The sequence below is a fragment of the Azolla caroliniana genome, unplaced genomic scaffold, assembly GCF_043228905.1.
Source record: "Azolla caroliniana isolate FFs.n. ecotype wild unplaced genomic scaffold, voAzoCaro1.0.p SCAF_21, whole genome shotgun sequence".
Classification (NCBI taxonomy): domain Eukaryota; kingdom Viridiplantae; phylum Streptophyta; class Polypodiopsida; order Salviniales; family Salviniaceae; genus Azolla; species Azolla caroliniana.
Window position 1 is genome coordinate 3102496 of NW_028230456.1, and position 25278 is coordinate 3127773.

General features: G+C 36.8%; 3 protein-coding genes and 1 non-coding gene across 6 annotated transcripts; 2 read left to right on the forward strand and 2 right to left on the reverse strand.

Annotated features, from left to right (window-relative positions):
• The first annotated feature begins 1353 nt into the window (after window positions 1-1353).
• Window positions 1354-7680, forward strand: LOC147850344 (uncharacterized). 2 transcript variants are annotated; one of them, XM_087336596.1, is made up of 7 exons: window positions 1354-1716; window positions 2247-2722; window positions 3147-3261; window positions 3838-4509; window positions 5593-5667; window positions 6074-6184; window positions 7159-7680. In XM_087336596.1, the coding sequence occupies exons 1-7, from the start codon at window positions 1369-1371 to the stop codon at window positions 7402-7404; spliced, it is 2043 nt and encodes a 680-aa protein (XP_087192722.1). In that variant the 5' UTR covers window positions 1354-1368; the 3' UTR covers window positions 7405-7680. The 2 variants fall into 2 exon arrangements, with proteins under 2 accessions (XP_087192722.1, XP_087192723.1); XM_087336597.1 differs by having other exon boundaries at window positions 6080-6184.
• On the reverse strand, window positions 3445-3518 carry TRNAF-GAA (transfer RNA phenylalanine (anticodon GAA)). The gene has a single exon. It is a non-coding gene; the product is annotated as a tRNA-Phe (tRNA).
• Window positions 7681-15008: 7328 nt separating the features above from the next.
• Window positions 15009-18792, forward strand: LOC147850346 (uncharacterized). 2 transcript variants are annotated; one of them, XM_087336595.1, is made up of 2 exons: window positions 15009-16823; window positions 17365-17542. In XM_087336595.1, the coding sequence occupies exons 1-2, from the start codon at window positions 15084-15086 to the stop codon at window positions 17416-17418; spliced, it is 1794 nt and encodes a 597-aa protein (XP_087192721.1). In that variant the 5' UTR covers window positions 15009-15083; the 3' UTR covers window positions 17419-17542. The 2 variants fall into 2 exon arrangements, with proteins under 2 accessions (XP_087192721.1, XP_087192719.1); XM_087336593.1 differs by lacking the exon at window positions 17365-17542 and adding an exon at window positions 17972-18792 and having other exon boundaries at window positions 15011-16823.
• Window positions 18793-19750: 958 nt separating this feature from the next.
• On the reverse strand, window positions 19751-24170 carry LOC147850347 (isocitrate dehydrogenase [NAD] catalytic subunit 5, mitochondrial-like). Its single transcript, XM_087336821.1, has 7 exons — window positions 23842-24170; window positions 22993-23313; window positions 22716-22877; window positions 20720-20794; window positions 20508-20617; window positions 20352-20424; window positions 19751-20219 (listed from the first exon to the last, which is right to left on the reverse strand). Exons 1-7 carry the CDS (start codon window positions 24025-24027, stop codon window positions 20028-20030), a joined length of 1119 nt encoding a protein of 372 aa, XP_087192947.1. The 5' UTR covers window positions 24028-24170; the 3' UTR covers window positions 19751-20027.
• Window positions 24171-25278: the final 1108 nt, after the last annotated feature.

The following is a 25278-nucleotide window of genomic DNA, read 5'->3' on the forward strand; positions in this document are numbered from 1 at the left end:
CAAGAAAGGGGATGTGCCAATTCATTACAAATAGAGGTTTTGGTGACATCAAGATGGTTGAGGCAAGAAACCTTCAATTTAATTTGATGGCTAGATTAAGTTTAATAATAGTGAAGGATAGTATGTTGGTGCCACAAAGAAGATTAATGGCCTTTTGAACAACCAGATCAACATTTCGTATTCTAAAAGGTTATACCTTTATTTGGGATAACTTGCAAGGATTATTATCATTGTATGAGCCAATGCTTGATTTAGATGGGGGATCTCATAAGGTTGATTGGACATTTATTGGAAATAAGAGATTGTCAATGATATCAACAAATGATGTTTATCACAACTTGATTGACAAACGTAAGTGGACGGAAGAAAGGGTTATAAAGATATGGGGTTTTCGTAAGCCCATTACCTAGTGGTTTCATGTGACCAAGGTAGGTTGGTGTTCTCGTTTGATGTTGTGAGCTAAGGTATTCATTTGGAGAGTTATGGCTGGAGCTTCACCATTGGAAAGAGTAAGACTGTCTTCCTTCAGTTGGGTTTTTTGCATATAAGGAGAACAGTGAACTGATGCCTCATTTCCAAATTATTTGTGAGTTCTTGAGGTATCGTGGGCCATGGTTCAATTGGAATATGTAAGACGTCTTCACATTTGCTTCACACGTTGGGATGAGAAAACTTAAAAAGGGCTAGGGAAGTCACGAAATCTCAATAGCAAAGAAGAGGGACCTTTTGCAGCGTCACACATCATTAGATTCGACAATTGAATTGGTGTGAAGGGTGGCATTGAGTTTGCAGTCGTCGTCGTCGTCGTCGTAGTATGTAGTTCCCTAGAAGGGTTCTATACTTTTGTTGTAAGTTACTAGTCATGTTGGTGTTCTTTTTCCTTTCATAATGAAAGCCAAAGAGAGAGAGAGAGAGAGATGACATACCACAACAACGCAATGTGGCGTGACACATGGTGTGATGACATGGTAGGACACGACACGACACGACATGATGACATGGCAGGACACGACACGACATGATGACATGGCAGGACACGACACGACATGAAAACCAGAGAGAGAGAGAGAGAGATGACATGCCACAACAACGCAATGCGGCATGACACATGGTGTGATGACATGGCATGGCACGACACAACACGACATGATGACATGGCAGCATGACACGATGATGGCAGGACACGACATAATGACATGGCACGACACGACACGACATGATTTTTGCAGGTGTAGACTTAATAACCTCAAAAAGTCTGATGAGTGAAGTGGAAGGAAGCCCATCATTTTATGAGGCTTCTCCTCCTCCTCCTCCTCCTCCTCCATCATCATGTCCATGTCCATGTCCATGTCCTCTGACGCAGCAGCCATGGCTTCTTCTTCTTCTTCTTCCTCTGCAGTCCCACCTTCGTCCTCCTCCTCTACCAGCAGACCAAAGTCCCTCCTCGACGCATCCATCTCCTTCTTTGACTCGGCAGCTCTCCTCCTCGACCATCACCCCTCGGCCGATGGAACCTCACGAAGAAGGTACCAGACTTCTTTGGCTTCGTCGTCTTCGTCTTCTTCTTCTGCTTCTCCTTCACAGTATCTTCCTCCGTGTGATCTTTCGCAGAACCAAACCCTGACCCGATGGTCTTGTAGCACTTGCCGCACAATGGATTTCTCCTCTCTCGATGATCAGAGGTCTCACTTCAAGTCTGATTTCCATCGTTTGAATGTAAGTGTAGCTTCAAATCTTTATTTTATTTTCACTGTGGATTCTTTTTTGTTGCATTTTCACCGTGGATTTCTTGATTTCGTTTGCTGGAATGTAAACTGAGTTCAGATTTTATTCGACTTCTTTACTATAGATTACATTTGATTTCTGCAAGATTGTTTTCGTTATGATGTGTAATATGTGTAGATCTCTTGATTTCCACCATTTCAAAATTTTATTCAACTTTTTTTTTTCATCACTTTTTTTCATTGTGATGTGTAATTGAACATTTTCCACAAATTTTGCTCAGTTTCCTTCAGTTGAATGTTAGTCAGTTACTATTTGTATTCATCGTGATATTTGATTGGATGAGTTTCACTATAGATTTCTTAATTTTCCTTATTTGTTTGTAAAATTCAGTGTTTTTCTTTATTTCAAGCATTTTCATCCTATATTGCTTCAAGTTTGTTGTCAGTAGAGTTTTGATTTTGTTTTTGATAGGACATTTTCACTCTACAGCACATATTTTTCTTCCTTCTTTCTTCTTTCAGGTAAAACGCAAGTTTTCTGGGAAGGAAGCTGTTTCTGAAGAGGAGTTTGAGATGCTTGTAGAGGGACAATATCAGAGAGATGATGACATCTCCAGCATCTCTGGTTCTGAGGACGAGGAAAGTAATAGCAGTGAAGATGAGAATGTGCAAACGGTTGCCAAACCTTCGCCTCCACGAAAACACAATCAAATTTTCTTGTCATTAAAAAACTCAGATGAAATAGCTTCTTTGTGGAAGTGTGTCATTTTACGAGAAAATGAAAAGTTATGCAAAGATCATCAGGTTGAGCCAAACAGTGAAGGTGGGGGTCTGGTTACAGGGGATGAAATATTGCAAAGGTTGAAGAGATTTGCATCTGGTAGGGGTTGCGCAGAAAAACATTTGTGGGTTGTCTTGCTGTCAACGGGTGGGCACTTTGCAGGGTCTGTATTTGATGCAAGAAATGGTTCAATTCTAGCACATAAAACACATCACAGGTGAGTAATCATGCAATATGAACATTGTTAATGATTGAAATATGGGCTCTTGAACAGTGTTCAGAATTTTCAGTGAGCAATTTCCATTTTGGCTAAAAAATAGAATTATTATGTAGGGTTTAACTATTGCTCAAACTTGAGAACTATACATAATCACCATCCATGCTCTTATGTACCATAGAAACATTGTAATCACAATTCTTTTTTATCTTAGCTGTGGAATTTATAAGTTTAATTACGAATTTATGCTAATTAACACAATGACACGAATATGTTAAAGTTTTAGTTTACTCACCAAATTCACGAGCATCCAAACAAGGAGGGGTATCCACACAAATTGCATTGCTATCATAGAATGCATGATTACTTGTATCTTGATTTGACATTGGAAAAAGAAGACATTGAAGCTTTTACAGGTTTTCAGGTATGTTGTGCGTGCTAAAGCTGGTGGAAGACAATCAACCAGAGACGCAACTGGTAGAGCTCCCAAATCTGCAGGTGCCTCTCTCCGCCGCCACAATGAAGCAGCTCTACAAAGGGTAAATCTATCATTTTCTTTCATCATAACCATATAATTTGTAAACGCATGATTATTTTCATGGATCAAGTAGGATTTTGCAGTCCTATCATGAAGACATCAGGTGACACAGATTTCTTTTGGTTTACATCCGTAGTTCCTGTTTCACTGAAAATCACTTTTAGATTTGAAACTAATAATTCGCTGTTTAGGAGTGGATTTGAACCACTGACCCAAGGATTTTCAGTCCTTTGCTCTAACCAACTGAGGTACCTAAACCATGAGAGGAGTCACTACCAACTATTACTGCGTTGTCATTGCCCTCTTTGGTCAGAGAAGTAGCCAATTTCTTTTGCATCTCTTAGTGATTGCAGATCGTATGAAGGTCTGTAATGATATCACGTGGCTTCCATGCCCAGGAAAATATGTACATATGCACATTAAACCTATGAACATTTAAATGTTCTATTCAAGTCTCTCCTGCAAGATTATGGACCCTGCCCCTGGCCTTACTGAAGAAAAAATCTTCTTTTATGGAAATGAACAGCAAGGGTTTGGTTCTATATGTGCGTCATGGAACTGAGTTCTTTGTATGCAGGAAATAAGAGATCTCTTAATCTCTTGGAACAGCTACCTTGAAGTAGCTTCTCGTATATTTTTACATGCTCCTTCCAGAAATAGTCGAGCCTTTTTTGGTGGTGATGGTGGACCTCTAAAACAGAATGACGAGCGAATTTGCAGCGTTCCTGTCACAACACGTCGTCCCACTTTCAAGGAAACGAAACGTATTTTTTATGAATTGACAAGCATTTGTTATGAAAAACATGACTGCATAAAGATGGATGCTGTTATTGTAAGTGATATGAATCCTTTGATGGGATCATCTGCAAATAAAGAAATTGATGGAATCGATAAAGATGATAACTTGATTCAAGTTTCTCCTCCTTACATTGAAACTTTGTCAAATGAGTCAAGTCACGGGAAAAATATTGTAACGGCCGATACAAAAATGCCGGGTACATCAACCCCACTTCATGTTGCCGCTCAGATGGGAGATGTGCATTTGGTTTTGGAATTATTGGAGAATGCTTCCAATCCATGTGTAAGAGATGAGCGAGGACGAACACCTTACAGTGTTGCTGTTGATAAAGAGACGAGAAACATATTTCGCAAATTCATGGCTCAACACATGGATATGTGGGATTGGCATGCAGCAAATGTACCAAGTGCTCTGACAGAAGAAATGGAAGCAGCACAAGCAGCAAAACAGGTATGGTTTAGTGATTTGTGGCTTATTTTTATTTTAACGTGAATACTTGCATGCATACCACATACGTTGCACATTGTATGTTAAACTTTTATTTAAAGTGAATTCTTACATGCATACGACATAAGATGCACATTACGTACTAAACTAAGTTCAATTATTCTATAGGCAACCAATTCCATCAAAATAGCATAACTTGCTAATTGGAATGGATTCTTATATGTATTTGGAAAGTTCACCCTAGAATGTGATTTTTAATCATGGTCATATGTGTGTTCAAATTCTAGAATGGACACAGTTGAAGAAAAGGTTAATATCTAGTATCATGAAGATGTGAAGGTAACTTCTCTTTTGCAAATGCTGTAATGTTTCTGCTGATCATAAAGCCTTGTCTTGCATACAAAAGTTTTTTTTCTTTTGCTGATGATTAAAGCTTTAGGTGAAAAGATTCATCTCTAGAGAAATTGGAATATCTGATGCCCTGATCCTTGTTCCAAGATTCCGTGACATCTTCCTGTGGGTTTCCTGTTTCAGCCCACACAGTCGGTACATGTAATGCTCAAGTTTTCATTTTGGCTTCTTCGAATGTTGCATTCATCTATCCCAGCTTATCCACGGGTGCTGTGTTTTGCTTTTATAACTAAATCTATCCAGGAACATTTCCACATTTCTTTTTGAGCTTGCTGAGCTTGAGCTTTGGCATCTATAGCTCCTGCCTATGATTGCATTTCCTTTTCTTCATTGTCTTTTACCATGAAGATGCAATGATAACAAAAAACTTGGGTTTAAATGTTATTGCTTCTTTATATAGTACGTCCTATTGATTTAAAATCAAGGAACTAAACAGGGAGCTATCAGCTTTAATTAGTGATGTGCCTCTTATTAATCTATACAACGAGATTTATGGTAATTAATCCATGTAATTAGATTTACATAGATCAAATTTCACATGTAGCACTGCTATGTAGTTTTCCTACACTAATGTCATGGTTATTTTTACATGTTTTTGTTTTTGTTATATTCCTAATTTTAAGCTTATGTTTCTGGCAATATTTTTAAGAGGACAACTGTTTTAACTTCTGGTAGGCGGAAAAGGAGGCAAAACGGAAATCTAAGGCTAAGGAACTGAAGAAACTTAGGAAGGAAAAGCAGAGATCTCAGGTATGCTTTCATCTAGATTTGCTTTTTAAGTATCTTCATTTAAGGCACTTCTATGGATCCTTCTATGTCAAATAAGTATTTCTGCCATGATTTAATCATTGAAAGAAAAAAATCAAAACAGAACTGCATCAAAGAACTAAAATAAAATATTAAACGGATGCAGTGGAATGACCAAAGGTTCCCCATCGATCTGGAAGATTGATTGTATTTTCTGCTGTTTCAATATTTAAAATAGGGATGTTATCTTGGGTAAACCATATTTATTACACAATTCAAACAGATCACAATCAGGTTTATTTGTTCCTTGTCTTTCACGTCTCAGCTGGATACATCATACCATATGAATAACATGCCCCATCATTCTCTTTTGTAGTCTTTGAATGATAATAAATCCTTTTTGTTACAGGTGCAGGAACTAGCAACAGCCACATCCAAAGTTGTAATCAGTCAAAAGAAAACATTGGCACAGGAATTCGTAAAGCTAAAGCAAAACGTACCTCCTTCAGCATTTGATGATGTAAGTACACTTTGTTGTAAAAAGAGCCCGTTAATCAATTGCGGTATTGTTTATTTAACACAAATAGGCTTCATAATGTGAAGTACTGATTAATACTCTTGGGGGATAAACGTACACTATCCTCCTTGCTCATTTGATGTTTATACACCAACGAAAAATCCATTATGCCTATTAAAAGTACTGACTACTACAAAAGAGAACATACCCAAAAATACAGAAACATCAATTCCCATAAAGTAGAAAGTACATAAGTCTGACAAGATTTATGACAAGAACACTCTATGACAGAAGATCAGTGTCATGCTTCAAGCTGCCTTTTTCTATATTTTGTTTCTAGAGGTTTCAATGTGATTCCAACTATGAAAATCAAGGGTGCTTTACTAAACCACAAAGAGGAGGTAAATATAATAGACTGCAATACATAATTATATCTGGAAGATTTACAAGAGCCCAAGGATCAAGGCACTAAATATGCATGATGGATCTAAGTGAGCCTAAATGTAAGCTTATCGGGCTTGAGAGCTGCTCAATTTGAACATGGTAGCTATAGCATATTGATAGACACTATTGTTTAAAGTGACCAGCTCACAAAGAAATTCTGATAGTTCTCGAATTTAAGCATGTTTAATCTCTATCTCCTGAAATAAGTAAGGCCCAAGTTATCACTATAAATACTCTAGTGTTGGCTGCCATAGTGTAAGCTCTAGCCAGGCTATGTCTTTTCCTGGCATGTGCTTGTAAAAGTAATATTCATTTCTTTTAATAGAAAATTCCTTGGAGAAGGCATACCAAAATGCTTTCTTTCCTCCACGTTCACTTGTCCATATGAAACTGTTACCTATGATCAGTATTAATTTGCTATATAGCTAATTTTCTCCTCCCCTCTTGTACACTGCTGTTAATTACAAGTTATGTTTGGGGTGAATGAAACTTTAAATTTCTCCTTGAAATTAATGTCAATAGTATGCTTGCAGGCTGCACAACGAGCAAAAGAACGAGAAATGCGTGCAGCTGCAGCTGAGAAAAGAATATCGGCAGTTTCAAGTGTATTAGAATCGAGCTCTAGGAACATCACCAGTTCTTTGAATACATCTTCTTCCAGGTCTTGTTCTTTCTGTGGAATGTCTCTGCTCAATATGACTCCGTTCTATCGGTTTTCTTATCAGTATTGCAGTACAAGATGTGTAAATGCCCATAGGTTAGTTCTAGAGAGCTCATAATGACGCTCTGGATGGTTGGTCATCTGTCGCAGAAAGTACAGATGGATTAGTTTAATAGTCGTTACAAACAATTGTTATCCTACATTGTTATATTTGTTTGAGAGTGTGGGCTAATTATTGAAATCGGCATGGCATGATTATTGAAGGCCATCTGTCCAGCTTTAAGGTTCAAATCAAATCAAAGAACAAATTTTTGCCTGAAAAGTCATGAATGTTTAAGAGGTTCTTATGAACTGAACATTCTCAGAGCATTGAAGTAAATAAAGTAATTGCTTTTTTGATCCAAAGCAGAGACAGCTTTCTCATTATATTTAAGAGGGTCTAAGATATGATCATACACACTTTTTGTTTTCTGAACAATGAGGTAAGCATATCTCTAAGCTGTGATGATTAAGTCAACGTTTTGTTTGAAACTATTTCTCTTTTAGCAGGGTCAGAATGCAAAGGCAAATTTTAATCAGAAGGCTATGAAATATTGGAATATTATGATCTAGAGTTTCATAAGACCAGATTTAATACAGATGGAAGTTCTCTGGCATCATTCGATTGCATATTAGTACTTGAGCTAAGTTCTATGCATTTCTATCCTATAATTTGCTTGGAAAGGAAATCAAGTTTGTGATACCATTTACATGGTTAAATTGGATACATATTCTATTGTTTGTCTTAGATGAGGTTAGAAAATAAGTAACATACCATGTAATGGTTATTGCTAAAAGACCATACTTGGTAGGAGAATAGTTTGAGAATGAGATATATATAGAGTATGAAATATTCGAGATGCTTTTTGTTTAGGAACATTGGTATGGAGAGGAGACAATAATATTATTGTCTCATGAAACCTCTATTATTAACTCAAAAGATTGTATAAGTGCTCTATTTAATGGCGCAAACATATACACTTCAAATTTACTTCGTCAAATCTAGTAGAAAGTGTAAGCGTGCAAATTGTCATGTTATATGACGAAGTTAATTTTGTAGTGGAAGGTTTTGTAAAGGCTTTTGTGCAATGGTTAGTTGTGTTGGAACTCCAAGACATTCACTTACAAAGTTAAGCCTCATAGCTCCATCTCAATGAAATTCAATGCTCAAAACCATAAACACTAATGTTGAATTGGCACATAAAAGTGAAAGGAGAAAACCTTTGGCAATGCTGAAAAGGAAGAGTTGTGGGTTGTAATCGAGTAACTTATAATTAAACTCTATATTGCTACAAATAGGGAAGAACATTGTAATCCAATTTATATAATTTTAATATGGTATGTATCTTGGAGTGTTGCTATTATGGCATATGTAGTTTATGCCTAAATATATTTATGGTAAAACCTCGGTGCTCATTTGGAGTTAAATTATTCTTGGTAATAATCAATATAAATACACATTTGCAATGGTTACTTTAGATCATATTTCATTTGCGTGTGTGTGAAATATGGTTGGTTTTCTAATATACTGTGAAGACTTTAGATAAAAAATGTCATTGAATATCATAATAAATGAATTTAGTTGAAGAGAAGGCAAGCTAAAAAGTGATATTTGTTCCATTACAACCTGAAAGTAATTTGTTCCCTTAGATTATTCAGTAAACAAACAATGAGCCACTTTATATGTACGTTACTTGGATTGTGGTTTCAAAACATCAGCCCATGATTTCAATATCATGATTAAAATATTAATGTATGCAAAGATCATGAACAAAAGTTCGCCATGAGATAACATTGAACCATTAAAGCATACAAGTCATTTTATTAGTTTGCCAACTACTATAGGTTGAAAAAGAGAACATGTACATATACTTGGTCTAAGCACAAACCAATCACTTTTGTTTGTAACAGAAATGAATTCTTTATGTGATTATTCAAAATTTTCATGTGTTAATTTGTATGATTTAGCATTGCAATATTCAAACAACATATAACTTTGCAATATAACAACCTTGTGCGTGCGTAAAAGTACAACTATCATGTGCAAAGTTTATTATTCTATAAGAAACATGCTTGGAGAGGCATTTTACTACATTGATCCAATATATGAGGTTAGCACATGTAATCTATCCCCCAAACTTCTAGTTGGATAATTAGGCTCATAGAGACCCCTTACATTTGGATACATCTAAGAGTTTGGTTTGATAATTAGGTTTGAATTGACCCCATACTTTTGCAAACATCTAAAAATCTCATGATGGTGTTGCTTGTGGATAAACACTAAGCATGGTAATCATGAGTCAAAATATTGCTGAAATGTCGACGTGAAAGGAATCAAAACAATTGTGCATAAGTATTTGAAGTGTTTTTGTTTATGATGATGATGATAATACATAAGTCAGTTTTAAGTGTCAATGCTCAATTGAGTTTTTCCGTGTTTTATGATGAATATTCAAGGTTCAAATCTTTATTCAACAAAGTAGAGCAAATAGTCTTCTTGATATTCCCATTATTTGGTACTAGTGTCCTGAATCATTCGACATGCCACTAGGGTCATGTCTCTATTGTGACTATATGTCTTTATGTCACTTTGTGTGGACAACCATGCCCTTTAAATTATCCCCCCTCCTCCCCCAATTCTCCAAAGAGAAAGAGGGAGCATATCCATGTACGAAAAATCATATGTTTAGATCTCAAGGAAATATCACTTTCACACTTTGGTGACCACAGAAATGCTTCTCTATAGGGTAAAATTATGGGGTGTGTAGCATATCTAAACCCACGCAAAAAAAGTTTGGAAATGTCTAAATCTATTTTTGTTTGAAGTTTCATCCTGTCAAGATGCAAAAGCCACAATTGTTAGAAAAAATGTGTGTGGGTCAATTGTGTTTAACCTACTTAGTAAATATTGAGAATCGACTAGATGTATGTGACAATGTAGACTTTTTGTTACATATGAGAGTAGCTTACAATGGTAGTCCTCCCATGAGCTCACACCCTAGAGGTTAGATTGTATATGGACTAGTTTATTATAGAGTTAGATGACACCGATAATATTCACGACTCACGACTCACAACATGTGAACATGTGAATGTAAGAAAGAGGGTGGATATTTATATTTTGTTTTTAGTCTTATTTTCGTGCTACTAAGTTTATAGTAGTGTGAATATTTCTTTTCTATCAATGAACTTGTCATTGAATATGACCTAGATCCCTAGATACAAGCTTGTGCACTATAGTACTTGTCTTAAAGTCATTGGCACATACTTCAAGACTAAGTACATCTTTACGTGCCAAAAAAAGTCGACCTGGCTAGCCAATCCCATTACCCTACTTCCTTGTTTCCTAAATACGTTCTATCCAACTCTTTGACACCTCATCAAGGAAGGATAAATGGCCTAAACTTTTAACAATAACACAAAACTAAAGTCCTATAACCTCAAATAAACGGCAAGTTCTAGACGCTATTTGGTCTATAGAAATTGGGGTACGAAAACATCTAAAAAGTTCATCTAGACTTGTGCATGCATCATCACATTGATAAACCATTTTGGCAAATGCTATATTCACATTTTACAACGTTTTTTGAAGAATGTGTAATTGCCTCATAGAGGATAAACTTGATATAAAAGCAATGAAAAGATAAATGCATCTCAAACTAACAAAATATATTTACAAAGTGAATAAACATTAGAAATTTGAATCAATGACCGTTTCCCTTATACGAGATACCAAATAGATTATAATGCACTTCTTTTTCTATCTATTCTTCACATTGCCATGTCAATGTTCTTCCTTAAAACAAGAGGAGAATCACTAGCTAACACGAATTCCATGTTTTTATGTGGATAATGTTTAATCTTCCCATCCACAATTTATTGTACATACAACATAGGTAGAATAATTTTTAATTTCACAATATAATTGTGTTTTGATGCAATGCAATAATTTGCGTTGGCATTCAACAACAATTTTGTTAGGGTTAATAACATAAAGAAAAGGAGAATTATTAGGTTTCACATTGTGAAATGCCGGGAATGTTCAAAGCGAATCATAGATAAAGAGGCCTAACCCATTAGTTCAAAAGCACTTTCCAAATTTCTCGTCCTCACTGTGAAAGAGATTTCTATAATGCATCTAATTATCGTGAGTAAACATGAAAATCGAATGGACAATATACAGGTTGTCATTTTTAAACCAATTTTTAATATCACCCCAAGATGTATGATTATGGTTAGAGAAGCATGATGGGTAATGATTGTTAGGCTTCTTGCATGAATACGACATAGTCCATCCAATTAATTAATTCAAATCAAGATACTTGAAATATGTTCCAGTAATCTTTCCTTCATGTTTGATTGGCCAAAAAACTCATCACATTTAATTGAGACAGTTGTCATCAACCACCCTAGGATTTCTTATCTCGTTTTCTATCTGTTCGTCACTAATGACAAAAAAATGACATTTTTAGCCTCCAATTTGTTTTCTTTCTTTGTAAGATATGATTCGAAAAGACAAACTGGTGAAGCCGCATGCTGAAAAAACATAAATTCTTTGCTACTTTCTCTAGAAAGGGCAAGTTTTTTGAAAGAAATGCCACATGAAAGGTAAGTGTTGAAAGGTTACATGGTCATGTAGGTAGGATAAGGCCACCTCTTCCACGCCTCTAGATCCTCAAGATAAACCTACATTGTGCTAAGAAACTAATTTTGTGAGATCTATAGATAGCAAGATGAAGGTGGAAAGAACAATGCCTCTCGCAAGTAGAGATATTCAAAACGTGAGAAACCCAAATATTGTGACACATTATAACAACAATAATGATTAGTATGGATACAATTGTTTTTGTCATTCTTTACCTTGCTCTTTTGTGGTTTGCACAAATACAAATTCGAATGCACTCTATATCTAGTTTCTGTGACCTCCAAAGATGACGTTGCGATGTAACACAATACCCCACCTAAAGCAATAGGTGCCAGAGGACAACCACGAATTATTGTTGGATTGTGCATAGAAGTATAACATGCTTCCAAAGCACAAAGATGTGGCCAATCATTTTTTACTTCTTTGCAATCGAGAACTATGCAAGGGAGGGTGCAATATATTACGATTGCCCAATGGAGACCAAGAGGTCATGGGTTCAACCCGTACATTCCACAGTTGCATTTAGTGAATTAACAAATATGTATGAAGCCATAATGCTTGTAGTGTAACACCTTACCACAAGGGTAAGTTAATTATGAGAGAGAGCATGTATTTGAAGTCACAATCTAGGCCATTTCTTGTTCCCCTGAAGGTTAGACAATGCATTATGGAGCCCATGATATTATATTATTGGCCATTGCTACTATGGGCAAAGAAAGAGGGATAATTTGGGAATCACGTGAGTTTTGTGTAGCCTACTAACAACCCCTAAGTGCTTGAGGGGAGTTGTAGTAATGGCTCATAAATATGTGTTCATACTCACAACCATTGATATCTATTGTCCAATCTTTCATTGAGGATAAGGGCATAACTGTCACAAATGAGTAGAACAAAGCTAACACATGGGTGGACAATGATTAATGCATCATGATGACAATTACTAAACGGAAGTATTCCACATATAAATTCTCGTTATTTGTATGGGCTCCATGATCTATAGTAAAGATGGACATTATTCACACAAGTCGACCAAAATATCAAAGACAAAGATCGTTTTCCGATTTCTAAGCTATTAAGGATTGCATCTTGATTGGGATATATGCACAATGCTTTTGCGTTTAATCGTAGGCATGGAGTCAAAGCATCTAGGTGGAAAGTGAACGTAGTACGAATGTGGAAAACTTCAGAGCAAGTGGAACTCCTTTCACTGTAGGAGTGTTCTCTATGTCGCCAATTGACAATTCAACATGTCACACTACCCACCTATGTATAAGGGCGATCGCATTAAATTGTGGTATCCATTGTAAGTAGTGTTTTTCACACACATTTATCAATATAAATGTGTGCTTCACGAGAGAGAGAGAGAGAGAGAGAGAGAGAGAGAGAGAGAGAGAGAGAGAGAGAGAGAGAGAGATCTAGTGTCCATAAAGAGGCCGATATTGACCCATAGGACCGAAGTACAAAAGTTATCTTGATGTGTGTCTCCCTCATAAGGAGGGATATTCATACTTTGAAGCGCCAAGTCTCATTGTGTGAATAAGGCATACACGAGTTCAACCTTCTAGGTGTTCTCTTTAGTGTGATACTACAATCATCACCCCCTCTTAATATATCATCATAGCTTATACAATTTGCACTATATGCAGGCAGAGCATGTAAAAAGCAATTGATATTCATCCTCTATTGGCCCTTCCTTACATAACCTTACATGCCTTTATATGTGGCCGATTTCGATTCCAAAATGCAAGTTCAATACCTAGGTTTGTGTATCGAGGGCGACGGAGTGTTAAGGCTCTACGAGAGTTAATTTACCTCATATTAGCAATGAGGTAAAGGTTGAATGCGATCAAGAGGCCTTCTTGCATGATATAGGAACCCAACATTAAGGATAGATGTATGCAATGTAATATTTTAATCTTGTCCCTTTTGTTTTAGCATTTTTTCCACACCTTCTTCCTTAGTGGGTCCATTAATCTTTCCTCAATAACTATACATTTCCATTAGCATCTTTCGATTTTTATTCATCCTTAGTGGGTCCATTCAACTTTCGTCAATAACAATAACGACATACTTCCATTGGCATCTTTCCACTTCTTCTTCCTCAATGGGTCGATTAATCTTTCCACAATAACAACATATTTTCATAGTATGATTCTATTTGAAAGCTCTAGGAGATCTTCCACATCCTCATCCTTTGATACATAATTATATATATATATACATATATATACATATATATAATATATGTATATAAAGAGAGAGGGGCATTTCAGGAGATAAAGCAAAAATCTCAGGGGCATCGGTGGAAATAAAGAAAATGTGAAGGTTAGGCTATGGTGGGGGCGATATTCCTTCCTGTAATGACGAGCCTGGCGATGGTGATGAGGAGGTGGAGGAGGAGGAGGAAGAACATGGCGATGGTGATGGATCATACGGCATAAAGTAGCACAGATCAAGGCAATACCTTCTCCTCTTCCTCTTCCTCCTTCTCCTCCTCCTATTCTGAGTCTGAGAGAGAGAGAGAGAGAGAGAGAGAGAGTAGAGAGATATGGAAGTCTTTCTCCGCGAAAACGAAGAAGGAAAGAAAAATAAAGAGAAAGGAAAAGAAACAGAGGAGGACATGGCTGCGGCCTCTTCCTAGGTATGGACAGCTCACTCTTCCCCCCCCCCCCCCCCCCCCCCCGACATAAGACGTTTGCCTTAGCTGCCCTCTGTTTGTTAATGTGGGTTTGATCAGACCTCCTCCTCCTCCTCCTGTCTGTGCTTCAGATCTTTTTTTTTTTTAACTCAGAAGCCCAAGCAACACCCACTATCGGCAAGGATTCGTGTCTCTCTGATACGTTTCTCTTTTTCTACTCCTCTCTTGCTATTTTCGTCTGATCTTTAGGCTTCAAAAAGTGTAGGGTTTGGCTCGATCCAGTTTTCTAAAGTTTCTAGATTCCAAGAATTTGGTTTCTGTTTTGGTTTTGCGTTTTCTGGTTTCATTTGCTTTAGTTTTCTAGGTTTTCAGGAACCCTCCGATTTTTTTCTTCCTTGATCTAACGAAAGCAGGTCGTTTTAATTTGTTTGAAGATATAGTGTTCCCTCTACCACATCTGTCTGCAACATCTTCCATGGCTTCTTTCTCAAAAGAAGAGTTATTAAAATACGTCCACAGCCCTGTTCATCATGCTGTGGCATCAAGAGACTACATGGCGCTACGAAGGATTGTGTCCTCTCTTCCAAAACTTGCAAAAGCAGAGGACATTGGAACCGAAAGCAGTGCTATTGCGGAGGAAGTGAAGGCAGAGAAAGTTTCGTTGGTATTAGATAGAAGAGATGTTCCTGGAAGAGAAACCGCACTACATTTAGCTGTTAGAATGAGTGATGCTGTGGCTGCAGAAATCTTAATGGCCTCAGGCATTGATTGGAGTTTGCAGAATGAGCAAGGATGGAGTGCTTTGCAAGAAGCTGTTTGTTCTCGTGAAGATGCCATAGCTATGGTCATCATGAGATATTATCAACCCATGGCTTGGGCAAAATGGTGTAGGAGAGTCCCTAGAGTTATATCCGCAATGAATACAATGAGAGACTTCTATATGGAGCTCACATTCCATTTTGAGAGCTCAGTCATTCCGTTTATAGGCAGGATTGCGCCCTCTGATACCTATCGTATATGGAAACGTGGGTCTAATCTGAGGGCTGATATGACTCTAGCTGGATTTGATGGGTTACGTATACAAAGGTCAGACCAGAGCTTCTTGTTTCTTGGTGAAGGTAGCCCTGATGGGAAGATTCCACCAGGATCTCTATGTATGTTGAATCACAAGGAGAAAGAAATCATGAATGCGTTGGCAAGGGCAGGTACGCAACCCACCGATGCAGAAATAGCTCAGGAAGTTGCGGCTATGTCGCAAACGAATATGTATAGGCCTGGAATAGATGTTACTCAAGCAGAGGTTTTGCCTCAATTGACATGGAGGAGACAAGAGAAGTCAGAGATGGTTGGACAGTGGAAAGCTAAACTATATGATATGCATCATGTTATGGTCAGTGTAAAATCAAGGAGAGTTCCGGGTGCCATGAGTGATGAAGAGCTCTTTGGCACTTCAGACAATGATGTTAAAGAAGATGAGGGAGTGGAAGGTTTTGCTGAACTCTTAACAGAGGAAGAAAAGAAACAGTTAGAAACAGCTCTCAAAATGGAGTATGTAGATGGAGAGGAGGATGTTTATGGTGATGGCGATGGTGATGGTGATGATGATGGAAATAGTAAGTCCTACTTGGGGATATCTAATAGCTGCCGTGGCATTGATGGTTTCAAAGATGAGAAATCTCGGCTCAGTCTATCTAGGTTGGATCTGAATGTTGATAGAAAGGAGGATAAGAAAGGATGGTTTTCATGGGGAAAACGTAGCTTCAAACAAGATGGATCGAAGCGAATAGAACCTCCGAGAAACTCTTTCTCCAGTGATGCTAAAGTTAGTGATTTTCTAGAGAACAATTCGAGAGGAGATCATGTAACAAAGGTTGCAAAGAAACAAGATGGGGCTCGCAGATCTTCTGACAGACATCTTTCAGGTTTTAAGCTAGAGCATGGGAGCCCAAAGCACAAGAGAGATAAAGATACTAGAAAGTTCACCTGTTCTAAAGAACATGCAAGGAAGAGGAAGGTTACTCCAAGCACTGATGCAGGCGATGAAAATGTGTATAGGAAGGGTCTTAGACCTGTTCTTTGGTTAACACAAACTTTTCCTCTGGATATCGAGGAACTTTTGCCCTTACTGGATATTCTTGCGAATAAGGTGAAAGCTGTACGTCGGCTTCGGGAGCTACTCACCACAAAGCTGCCTGTGGGAACATTTCCTGTTAAGGTATTATTTCTATATTCTCCCTAGTTTTGAATGTTGTCCTTGTAAAATATACATCTGAGATTTTTCTTTTATTTCTCTTAATCGTTTGGTGGTTCGGCCCTTGCAAACAAAGATACATATGCTGTTTGAGATTTATATGCTCAGTTCATTCCCTTTTTGTCTGTTTCAAGGGCTATGTGGGGCCATCTTGGGAAATAATGAAAATTTCAGAGCATTTGAAGAAATAAAGAAAAAATGATTAGGAGTTTCTCCCTACAGTAATTGGATAGTCATTTTGTAATTCTGTAAACTGAGCAATGTTCTGGGATTACTTATTCTTGGATTTAAACAAATAGAATTGGTTTGTTTATGCCCCTCTTTATGAGAAACTTGATCAAACAGTAGGCTCTGCAAGGCTGCATGTTGTTTGCTTGCTTGTTATAAATTTCTAGTACTGAATTGTAAGATAGATTAAAATCAAATATAGTGTTATATTTAAATAAAGTTTATTTAGGATCCTCATTTTGGCAGATTAGTTCAACCATATTCTGGTTTTATGCAGGTATTTTCATTTGTCATTCCCACTGGGTTCTGCAATGTACATGGTCTTTCATAGGAAAAGGACAGTATAATCTAGCAACTATGACTAACTGCCATCTTCTTCCCTGATTGATTTACTTTCCATTATGGCACCTTATTGTTTGTTTGGGAATATAAATTTTCTATAGATATACAAATCAACAATACTAAAAGATGTGGGGTGTATTTTGCTCTGTATATTAATTTGTATTCAACAATATGTATTTTAGCATAAGAATCATTCTTTTTTTGTTATACAATTGTTTGCTTGTTTTCTTTTATACATTCTGCCTTCTTTTGGATGTATTTGAATTCTTATGTTTTTTTTTAGACTTCCTATTTTATATTGCAGTATTTAGGATATTTATTACTTACATTTATGTTTGTAGCATTTTCTAACCTTATATATTTAGAGCATTTGATTTTAATCTTCAAAATGGACTTACTACAGATTCCTGTAGATATAACATAAAGGCATATAATAATAAAATCCCTTTATATATTATCTTGTTAATATGAATAATTCTTTCATCTGATTTGATTATCTGGATATATGATTTGTTAGATCATAAAAGAATTTTTGTTCACAGGTTGCGATACCCATAGTGCCTACCATTCGAGTGCTAGTCACCTTCAGCAAATTTGAGGAGTTGATCCCAAAGGACGAGTTCACAACTCCTCCGAGTAGTCCAGACCAACTCATTACTATGGATGATAGCGTTAATCGTGTTAATGGTGATCTTACTCATTCTTCAAGTTCATGGTTATCATGGATAAAAAATTCTGCTAATAAAGCAAGCAAGATGTCCACTACCAATTCTGAAAACAACAGCTCGGAAGCGGTCATCGATCCATTCCTGATTCCGGCTGATTATGCATGGACTAGTGTAGATCTGAAGAAGCATAAAAGCAAGGAAAAGCATTTGAAGAGGGGATGCAGGCCTATCCAGAATGGTTCTGAACATAACGATAAGTGATAGATGCAACTGTTCCTACATCTTCTTTGTGGGCCTTATCTCTATCACCACTGTTTCTTAAGTATTTTAAAGAAGATAAAGTTGATTATGTACAACTGCTGCAAATGTTATACATACATTATGGTTGAACAAATGAACGAATACTTGGCATGAGCCATTCAGTCTGACATTTTTCATAACTCATGAAGTACTAAAGGAGGAACAGAAGTGCCCTCTGGGAATAGCCTTTAACCTGGCTTTATGTTATTCTCAAAACAGAGCTTTTGTGCTCTATTTTGCAAAGGAAGTTATAGAAAGAATAGAAAGGATTAAAATCATAACCAAAAAAATCATTTTTCAGTTGTAAGCAAAGGCTCAAAAGGTGAGATGTAAAACTACTACATTTTATGTGGGATTATAATAATGCATATAATCCTATTTTATCATTTGTTTTTGCCTCGCCTCTTTACGAGTTTTGCTAATCCAATTTTTATGCTGGTTATATTATCATGCAAACAATAATCATTGGTGCAAATGACCCCCAAATATTTGTATGGATTAGCTTAGCAGTGAGGAACCTGTTGACCTTGAAACATAAAAATGCTAGTGAACAATGAGCGTGATGACTCAAGAGGATATTGAAGACTTTTATCAACTCATTCATCACTAGCAAAAAACGTTATGGATACATAGACTTGCATTCATATATGAATCATCGCAAAAAACAGGGAAAAAATGGGTATCTAGAAGGGGAATAGATTCTCTTTCCAATGCAAGTTGGGAGTCCATGATATTAAAGTTCAGAAAACTTGTTTCTAAAACGAATTTTGGATTACTCTGAATGTAGAAAGACGAGACTAAGGAAGAGAATTTCTATGTTAATAGTGAAGTACTTTGGAGCATTTCCATCAACCCAAAAGAATTGTAAGTTTAGTGTTAGGTAAACTTCAGATGCTTTAAAATGAAATTTGGATTATGTTGGTATGGTACACACTCAGAAAACAACCAAAGCTGCATGGAGAAAAGATATTGTTTACAAAAGCAGCAAATGGTATGTTTGCTCACCAGTATTCCGTTTGGGTTGTAAGTAAATACTACATAACATGATAATCTATTTAGTCTATACACCACATAAAGAGAACAAATTTCAGTCGAGGAATGTGGCTCTATATATACGTATATAAAGTCAAATGAACCTCATGCTTAACAAATTCAAAATCTATTTTCATAACATATGTAATTTTATTGATGGAATATGATTCCTAGTTACTGGAGACCTTTCGGTAAATATTTCCAAGCTATTATGGACTCATATTCTTCATCCTGTATTACATGTTTTTCAAACAGACTTCAAGTTCTCAAACAAGTACTGGGGCACATGACAAAAATTAATAAGGCATCGATTCTCTGGTATAAAACAACCATGCACCGATTGATTGCCATCAAAATAAGAGTACAAAATTATACATATCCTCTGTGGGAAACATGATCCCAGAACGCACAAACATGTATTATGGCTTGATGATTTGTTTGATGACGTTATGGGTCTCTTATTCAGGCATTATCACGAAGTCGCATGCAAATTTGAAGTTAATTTATTCACCGACTAAATCAATAACTCTTTCCCCATCTCAGTTATGCCAGTATTTGAACTCATGAATGTAAGAGCAAATTCTCCATGAATTCAATGTTACAACTTTTCACAGACAGCTTTCGTGTAATCATCTGTTGAAGCTTTCCCTCCCAAATCACCCGTGAGATACTTTCCCTCTTCTATAGTCTTCAAAATGGCTTGATGAATATTATCAGCGATTTTTGACATTTGAAGGTGGCGTAGCATCATCACAGAGCTAAGCAACAGTGCTGTCGGGTTTGCAAGATTCTGTAAATGGACACTCAATTGTATTTATTTATACTTATACAACGATGGACATATCACAACTATACCTTCCTTTATGGATCAGATAATCTATATGTTCCCTGCAAACAGAACAAAATCAAACAGTTAAACTACCTGCCCAGCAATATCTGGAGCAGTCCCGTGCACAGCCTCAGCTAAACAAATCCCTTTGTCTCCGATGTTGCAACTGCAGATATACATGGATATATTCTAGTCAGCATCGAGAATAGAAAAAACATATTTTATACAGAGTTCCCTCGCACATCTTACCTTGGCGTCAAACCAAGACCACCAATGAGACCAGCACACAGATCACTGATGATGTCTCCATACAGATTAGGCATCACGAGCACATCAAATAAAGAAGGGTTTTTCACAAGCTACAAAACCATACAAAAGAACTTACATGTCTGACTGTCAGGAGAAATCTCAAAAACCAGGTTGCCAATTATGATTTCAGATCAAATGAATCAGAATCATACCATCATGCAGCAGTTGTCAATGATGACCTCTTCATACACTATGTCAGGATAATTTTCAGAAACTTCTCGACAACACTACAAAAATTGAAAAAAGATCAATAGAATCATTATTCGAATTTCATTCTAAATGTTTTTCACAATGACTTACGTACTTAAAATAAATCAAGAACAGATGCAACTTAAAAGGTAAGAATGCCACAGAATCGTACTTTGCCATTAATGCAATTCCTAGTTCACTACAATTTACAATAACATGCTGATACCAAATTTCAAAGGTAAGACAAGAAGAAACCCCAATGGCAAAATCCAATGACACAATCAATAATCATGGTTCTCATAAGACAAACAAGAAAAAAAATCATGTGTAAAAGTAACTGTTTGGACTTTGGATTAATATCATTGGCTACCACAAGGTAGGCCAGTGCATTATGTGACATAATAGACTGGCCACTAGAGCTTGGATTAGACACTCTAGCATAAGTTGACTTTGTACACCCGATCAATAAAGCACAAAATAAGAATGAAGACATCACTATCACACATGGACATTTTTGTTTGAGGGATGGTAAGCTAAACTAAGGTCTTGTATCCTCATAAATGGCAAAGACACATTAGGCACTGATAACCACACTGAAGACCCATTATAACACCATTTTAACTGTTACTATGTTTACCAAAAACATCATTTCTTCGATGGTAAGCTGGTGAATGCTATTGTTCAGAGATCACCCAACATTACAAACCAACATCAAAAGCTTTTCACATGAGAGTGAAGAACAACATTTGCAGACTGAGTTCAAGATGTGACTCATTGGATGACTATTACTGCCCAAGAGATTTCACCTATAATACAAATCAACATACAGAGACTCCAATATGAGATAATGAAAGGTTTTCTATGGGACATCTCTTTCCAAGGATAAGCATGGATACTTATTTGCTCTAATTTAGTCTTATTGAAGTCACTTGATCAGTACGTCCCTATCCATTTAATACATCAATTTCCACACAAAATGTGTCAGAGCCAGTAGCTTAAACTTTACATTACAATGCAAATCAATATAAAGATAATGTAGGTATCACAATGCAAGGTAATGCACAGCTCTCCACGTGACATTTCTCTTTCAATGAGTTGATAGTGACAAGGCATCCATGAATCCCAGATTATGAAACTAATGTAGCTCTCCATGTCATGTTTTTTTATATGAATTCAGCAGTACTCAGGAATCTATGAAGCAATGACTTATTTGCTCCAAAATGGTCTTTTTGCAGTTGCTTTATGAATGGTTCTCCCTATCCACTTGATGCATCAATTTCAACACAAAACAAGGATATATGAAGTTAAAGCAGCGCTTTCCATGGGGCATCTCTTTTCAAGTCAGATGAACAATCATACTACGGAATCGATAAAACAAGGATTTATTAGATCAATGTCAGTTGTATTGAAGCTCCTTGATTACTGTTTCTGCTAACCCATTTGATGTGTAGACTTGAACATGTAAAATGTGTCGGACCAAGTTGCTTAAACTTTAACATGTAAAAGGAGGAAGGTGCACTGGCATGAAGAATTCATCCAATACGAAGTGAAAAATGGTGCATTGGCATGATCAATTTCATCCACTACGATAATGGAAATACATGCACTGCCATAATCTAGGCCTTACACTTACTCAAGCCAAGTGTAGTTGGAACAATTTCATCCACTATGATAATGGAAACAGATGTACTGCAATACTCCTGTGCTTAAACTCAAGGTTATTTACCAACAGTAATAAGTGGGAGTGCACTTGTAATTGTATCCCTAGACATCATTTCCTTGCTGAGCTGGAAGCGGCCTCAAGAACTCGAGATGTTGTTGAGTTGCATGCCCTAGGCAAAATATGGGCAATGCCTTCCAATTTGGACTTCATAACAATAGAGTATAGCAACAGTTCCTGTTTAATAGAGAAGTGCATAATTTCATCACAAATAAGAAAGCATAGTCAAGGCCACACACCTCCAAGAACAACCCATCGGTTTTCTTCATTATATTAGCTTTATGAATAGCTGAAACACGTTTCCTGTTATTTTCCTTAGCATAATGGAAGGCATACTCTGCAATCCTAAGGCTTGCTTGTCTAGTGATAATTTTTAAACTCTCCACCACACCTTCCACAACCTGTTACAATAATAAGTGTTCAACAACCTCTACAAAAACAACTCGCACACTGATTGAAGAAAGGAAAAAAACAGCATAATCAACATGAAACAAATAAGAAAATAGATTCACTAACCTTGTGCTCTAAGCCACTATATTCACCTTCCGTGTTTTCACGAATTGTTACAAGATCGACATTATCATATTTTGTTTTGTACCCAGGGATGCTCAAACAAGGCCTAACATTCGCATAGAGTCCCAATTCCTTACGAAGAGTGAGATTCAGGGACCTGAAACCTTTCCCAACTGGTGTTGTCATGGGACCCTTAAGCCCAATGCCATTCTTTTGAACAGATTCTATGCTATCCAAAGTTATAAAACTTCCTGTACGAGTATCCACTGTACTACTTATGTGATGCTCTTCCCACTTTATTGGCACCCCTGCAACTTCAAATACCTGCATTCATGTTATGAGAACTGTTAATTTCCTGTTTCCAGAGATCTGCAATTTCTGAACTATACACATAACTTACAGCATATGCTGTTTCTAGTATCTACTAATACTTGACAGCCCTATTAATTTCTTTTTCATCCCATTCACAACGAGCAAACTAGGTTCACTAACATATCCTCTTAGCCATTCGCAGCATCAATTACGCATATATCTAATCCCTTTCGCACAGTGAGAAAGCATAAACATTAGGATGCCATTTTTAAAAAAAAAGCAAAGAAAGCCTAATCCACCAATCATTATTTTCTATCAATTTCAAGACAAATCCAAGGATCCGAAGTTTCGAAAAGTTTAAAACAACGAAAGTTTTGCATCAATATCCTGGAACATACAAAACTGATTAAGGGAGGAAAGGGAACACAATAAATATAAGAGTTTACCTCACTATCACGAAATTATTATCTATTTTCCTCTGTAGAGGGGAAACATACAGAACTGTGAGAAAGAAAGAAAAAAGGCAAAGAAAAACCTAACCTTCTGAACAGAAGCGGCGATTTCTGGGCCGATGCCATCTCCTGGGAAAAGTGTAGCGGTAATTGCGCCATTTCCACCACCGAAAGATGAGAAAGAACTTCGAAATAAATGAATCGGAGAGGTCTGAGCTTTGGAAAGCAAGACAGAAGGAGGAATTAGAGATCGAGACTTTCTGAGGAACGCCATATCTATTATAGATAAAATCTGTGTCTGTGTGAAAATGTAAATTCCTTTCCTCAAATAGTTCTTCTGAATAGATAGATATTCGCGATTCGCCGAAGCGATGGCGATGGCGATGGCGATGGTCTTCTGCTTCTGCTTCTTTCTTTCTGCGTCGGCCAAAATTGTAAATTTATGGAATTTTAGTTTTTATCAAGAGGCCTTCAACGCTTTCACACCTTCTTCTTCTTCTTTTATATTCTAAAATGTTTTGTCCCTTCGACCACACCAAAGGAGTCACTCACTCTATTTGTCCAAAACTTATTATATGCTCTTCACCGATACAATATATCGGTATATACAATACATATATGTTCCTTAACATATCTGTATATATATATATGTATGTATGTATGTATGTATGTATGTATGTATATTAATACATGTACATGTATGTGTACATATATCATGCTTGATTCAGCTTCCGCATCTCTCTGCCTTTATGACTTTGGTCAGAAAAAGTCCCTCGCTCCAGCTTTTGCAGTTGGCAATTCCGGTTGGCTCACAAACATTTGATTGATTGCCTACATATAAACAAAACTGTGGGGTCGGATCAATCCCTTGGAGAGGGGGTTATGTCGATGGCTAGAAAGTTTTATAATTATTATTTTTTAACTTGCCCATTCAATTTTCATAGGTCAAGAACTACTTATCTTAGCCGCTGCGAACAATTGAATAGGCCCAATTCTGACTTTTTAGTTGGCCACAACATCTCTGATGTTTTTGGTTAAGGTCATCAAGTTGGGAAAAGGTAACATCCGTCGACAAACATGCTCTCGGATATTGCATTACATCGAATATTGTAACACTTGAACCTTGTGCAATCAATTTTCTTCTTAGGACATTGCCTGACTGTTTTCTTAAGGAATCTAAATGGGTTGCTACTCTCTTTTCATCTCTCACCCCAATTAGAGAATGAAGTTAGTCCAACCATCACCATGAGTTTCAAAACCCCGAGACAACCATCCTACCCCAATCTACTACCACATATCAAGTTCCAATTTAACAATTCCACCTCTTTAGTAACACACACCCCCTTTGGGCACACTATTTCCAGTCCTACCACATATTAGGTTATCAACCAAGGATCATTGTGCATGCATTTATCGGTAAACACACCATTCATGATTACAAAGAGAAACAATGTTTAGAATTGTCACTTCTCACTATTTCTCCCTTCTTAGTCCTTACACTCTCTTTCCCACTCTCGTCATTTCA

Excerpts from the sequence above, each read along its gene's own strand:
- LOC147850344 (XM_087336596.1), top strand. The coding sequence starts at position 1,369 with ATGGCTTCTTCTTCTTCTTCTTCCTCTGCAGTCCCACCTTCGTCCTCC. Across the intron at positions 2,723-3,146 it reads GCACATAAAACACATCACAG|GTATGTTGTGCGTGCTAAAG; the intron begins GTGAGTAATCAT and ends ACAGGTTTTCAG. Across the intron at positions 4,510-5,592 it reads CAGCACAAGCAGCAAAACAG|GCGGAAAAGGAGGCAAAACG; the intron begins GTATGGTTTAGT and ends AACTTCTGGTAG.
- LOC147850346 (XM_087336593.1), top strand. The coding sequence starts at position 15,084 with ATGGCTTCTTTCTCAAAAGAAGAGTTATTAAAATACGTCCACAGCCCT. Across the intron at positions 16,824-17,971 it reads TGGGAACATTTCCTGTTAAG|GTTGCGATACCCATAGTGCC; the intron begins GTATTATTTCTA and ends TTTTGTTCACAG.
- LOC147850347 (XM_087336821.1), bottom strand. The coding sequence starts at position 24,027 with ATGGCGTTCCTCAGAAAGTCTCGATCTCTAATTCCTCCTTCTGTCTTG. Across the intron at positions 22,878-22,992 it reads ATAGTGGCTTAGAGCACAAG|GTTGTGGAAGGTGTGGTGGA; the intron begins GTTAGTGAATCT and ends TTATTGTAACAG. Across the intron at positions 20,795-22,715 it reads CCGATGGGTTGTTCTTGGAG|TGTTGTCGAGAAGTTTCTGA; the intron begins GTGTGTGGCCTT and ends CAATTTTTGTAG.